At 51.8% G+C, this 3,447-nt stretch overlaps 1 protein-coding gene across 1 annotated transcript; it reads left to right on the top strand.

The window, feature by feature from the left end:
• Positions 1–1,326: 1,326 nt before the first annotated feature.
• On the top strand, positions 1,327–2,001 carry LAJ45_10094 (uncharacterized protein; the record flags this gene model as incomplete). The annotated part of the gene is made up of 1 exon (XM_046119625.1): positions 1,327–2,001. The coding sequence occupies one exon, from the start codon at positions 1,327–1,329 to the stop codon at positions 1,999–2,001; it is 675 nt and encodes a 224-aa protein (XP_045967256.1).
• Between the last annotated feature and the right edge of the window lie 1,446 nt (positions 2,002–3,447).

The raw sequence follows: 3,447 nt of genomic DNA, 5'->3' as shown, positions 1-3,447 counted from the left end.
TAGTCTCTCGTGACCAACAATTTACTCAAGACGAAGATTTCTCTTACCCCGCCATGGGCAAGTGTTACAGGAACTACGGAACACTGTTCTAAAAGGTTTAGGACAGGGAGGAATACGAGTGACGGGTTGTGATGCGAGAACGGACGGGTAACGAAAGGACAAGCATAGAAAGGTATCGGGTAGTGTGGGGGCATGCGGTGTTACCACACTAGTACTATACTATTATGACGGCACGCTTACTATTGGGTGTCTCACCCGAAATAGAATAGGAAGCGGGGCTTATGGCTGTAGGCTGTTCTACTTCGGGAAGTAGGTCTAGGATAATAGTATGGTACAGCCCGATGACTGGCAATTGCAAGGTTCATGGTTAGGTGTCGGAATTAGAATGGAGGACGGAACTATGCGGGGGCGCTTTTCTATCTGGGTTATCTTCGGGAGCATTATCTTATTCTATTATCGTTGTATCAGTTAGCATTAGAAAGCGGGCCTTGGCATAGGTTCCAACATGTATAAATAGGGCAGGATTCTGCGAAGACTTGAGGGTATCATCAACCATCAGTCGGGTGCAATCCGGTCGACAATATCACGTGAAAGGAACAAGCCTGAATGGCCAACCGAGTAAGGGTATTGTAACGAGGTAGCCGAAGATGATGAAAAGTCAGCACGGGGGTATTCATAGTGCGATGCAGATTTGCTGCTATCATCATACACTATTGGAATCACCGAGGACCTAAGAGAACTTTAAGAACAAAGATCAGGAGTTATTTTGTTAAACGCTTTTGCACTTTTTTGATGTGGGTAGAGGCATCAAATAGTCTCACTGTAAAAAGTATAAATAATCAAACACTATATTGTACCTTATCCCTAACTTTACTCTTTACCTATCGCATACACTACCAAAGTCTCGATAAGACAACTACTCGCTTAAACCAATACTCTGAATATTTTGCTTAGTGACGGATAGTCACCGTGCTCTCAGTAGAAGAATAAGCGCTTAGTCTATTAGAAGACCAAGGTACTATATGCACCCCCGAGAGGCAACAGCAGCCATCAAGAACTACCTTTGCGCTACATCCTTCATCGTTCGAAGAGGAAGCGCCGAACATCTATACTGCGGATACCTTCACTACTCAGGTTTCTTCGCAGAAGCAGGAACCACCGCTACCTTCGAGGAACACGATCCCGAAATCCTCAACTACCCAGAACTCTTCCCAATCAAGATCACTCTCTCCCAACGGTCTTTCGGACTTGCTCATCCAGCCCCCTGGTTCATTGCTCAACCCTGGTGCAGAAGGCATCCACAGCTCAAACTCGAGCAACTTAGCCATGTCAAGAGCTCATCAGCAACGGTCGGAGAAAGACTACAACATGGAGAGTTCAATCGCCTTGAGAGATCGAGGTATATTGGAAACCCAGGCGAAGAGGCGCCACAGGAAAGAGAGAGATGTGCCGATAGGCTCCCTCTTCACATCGACGAGGCAGGAAGAATCCTATGGGCAGGCGAGGAGGCGGCAGGTAGACCACCGGGAGTACTCCCCATACGTCACCCCCATCAGAGAGAGATCCTCTACTCAGAGGCCCTCGGCGCCTCGGGTAATGGACGACGACGAGGATACCAACATGGACATAGAGGAGCAACGAGTGGGGAACCCCTTCGGCGACCTCATTGGACAAGAAGTCCAGCGACAAGGGGCTCCAGTAGTGCAACAGCTCAGCCGAGGAATCGAGGAACTCAGCATGCACGTGCGAGATATCCCCATACTTCGGGAACTCACCCGCCAGCAGCAGAAGTACACCAACAAGATCGTCGAGGACCTCCATGCCAAGTTCGCTGGGGACAGCGCCGAGCGCGACAATCAGCTCAACCAGGTCATGGCCCAACTACGAGCGGAGTTGTTACGAACCACCACCGCAACGCGGAGGAAGCATGAGTCATCGGAAAGTGCCGGAAGTTTCTGCGAAGGATTAGTAATCGGGTTGTTTCTTCTTTCTTATATATAGGGGTGCTTGCCCCCTCACTGTCTACTTCTTTCCTTACGCAACATCTTGTATTTTACTTTGAGTTATTACTTTGGGGGATTTACTTCGCTTCAATACACTTCTATACTTTCAGTCCCCGTTACGTCTGCTGCCCGTCACGCTCTTCGCATCCGCCGTTGTGTTCCTCTTCGTCACCCTCGTGGCCCTCTGCTCGCTTACCCCGCTGTTCCCCTCGGCCCCCTCGCCGACCGCTGTCTCCTCCGTCCTAGTACGGACCATTGTCCCTGCCCTCGGGCACACCGCTGACTCCACCCTCGTCATCGTGCGAGCCTACTTCCTCCTTCCCAGGAGCCCCCTAGTGTCCTTCGACCCCATTACCAAGCCTCCGTGCACGGTCCCTTACAGGAGTCCACCGCCGCTACCAGCAACCTCGGTCAAGTCCTCGGGCAGATCGTCGAAGCAACTAGGGCGCATCAGGAAAGACAGGAACGACAGGATCAGCACATAAACGCGCTGACCAACTTCGTCCAGCAACTCCCAAAAGATGGCCCAGTGCAGATACCCGCGGAAGTTGCGGCTGCCCTCGAGAAGATGGAACGGGACCGACAAGCTGTGATGGAATACCAGTTCGCAGGTACGAAGAAAAACCTGGAGGAGGTAATCGAGCAGATGCGGGTAGCAGCCAATAGAACGGCAGCAGCCCCCGAAGGCTCAGGAGGCGGAGGCATAGTACCCCCACCACCTCCACCGAACCCCCCTAGCAATTCCGGAGAGAGACCGGAAGGATTAGGGAGCCAGCCCCCCATACCCCCTCGCTCTGAGGCAAGAGAAAGCCAACGGAGCGAACAGGGAGGCAGGGGAGGGAATGGCAATAATGGCAATGGCGGGAACCGCGCGAAACCTCGGGACCCATCCCCCTCCGATTCATCTAGCTCTTCCGATTCAGAGGACGACCGTCGAGCACGCGAACGAAGGCAAAGAAGACGGGAGGAACGAAGGCGCCGTAATAGGCAGCAGGAGGTAGATCTCATGCACCCCCCTCGCGCCACCCTGGGAGATACGCCAAAACAGGCAAAAATCTCCTTCTCCGGTAAAGCCGACGAAGACGTGCGACACTGGATCGACCAAATGGAAGTCTTAATTGAACTTCAGAGGAAAGTCCGGTGGGACGACCAAACTAAAATCCTGTGGGCATCCCTGGAACTTACCGGGAGTGCCGCAAAATTCTGGCGAAACTTCGTGGAGCGACTATCGGTAGACCCCAGCATCGGAACATGGGAGAATTTCAAAAACGAATTACGGATTCAGTACGGCAATCGAACAAGTCAAGAACAAGCCAAGCAGAAGATGGATAGGCTCCGTCAAACTGGCATGATCGATGACTACATCAACGAGATGCAGAATCTGGAATGGGACGCGAAGGTCGGACCGATCATAATGAAATCCATGATCCTAACAGGAATAAAC

Source organism: Morchella importuna (genome assembly GCF_003444635.1).
Source record: "Morchella importuna strain M04M26 chromosome Unknown Morimp01GS041, whole genome shotgun sequence".
In the NCBI taxonomy this organism is placed as follows: Eukaryota; Fungi; Ascomycota; class Pezizomycetes; order Pezizales; family Morchellaceae; genus Morchella; species Morchella importuna.
The sequence above is the reverse complement of the archived record's forward strand: the minus strand, read 5'-3'. Positions and strand labels throughout refer to the sequence as shown.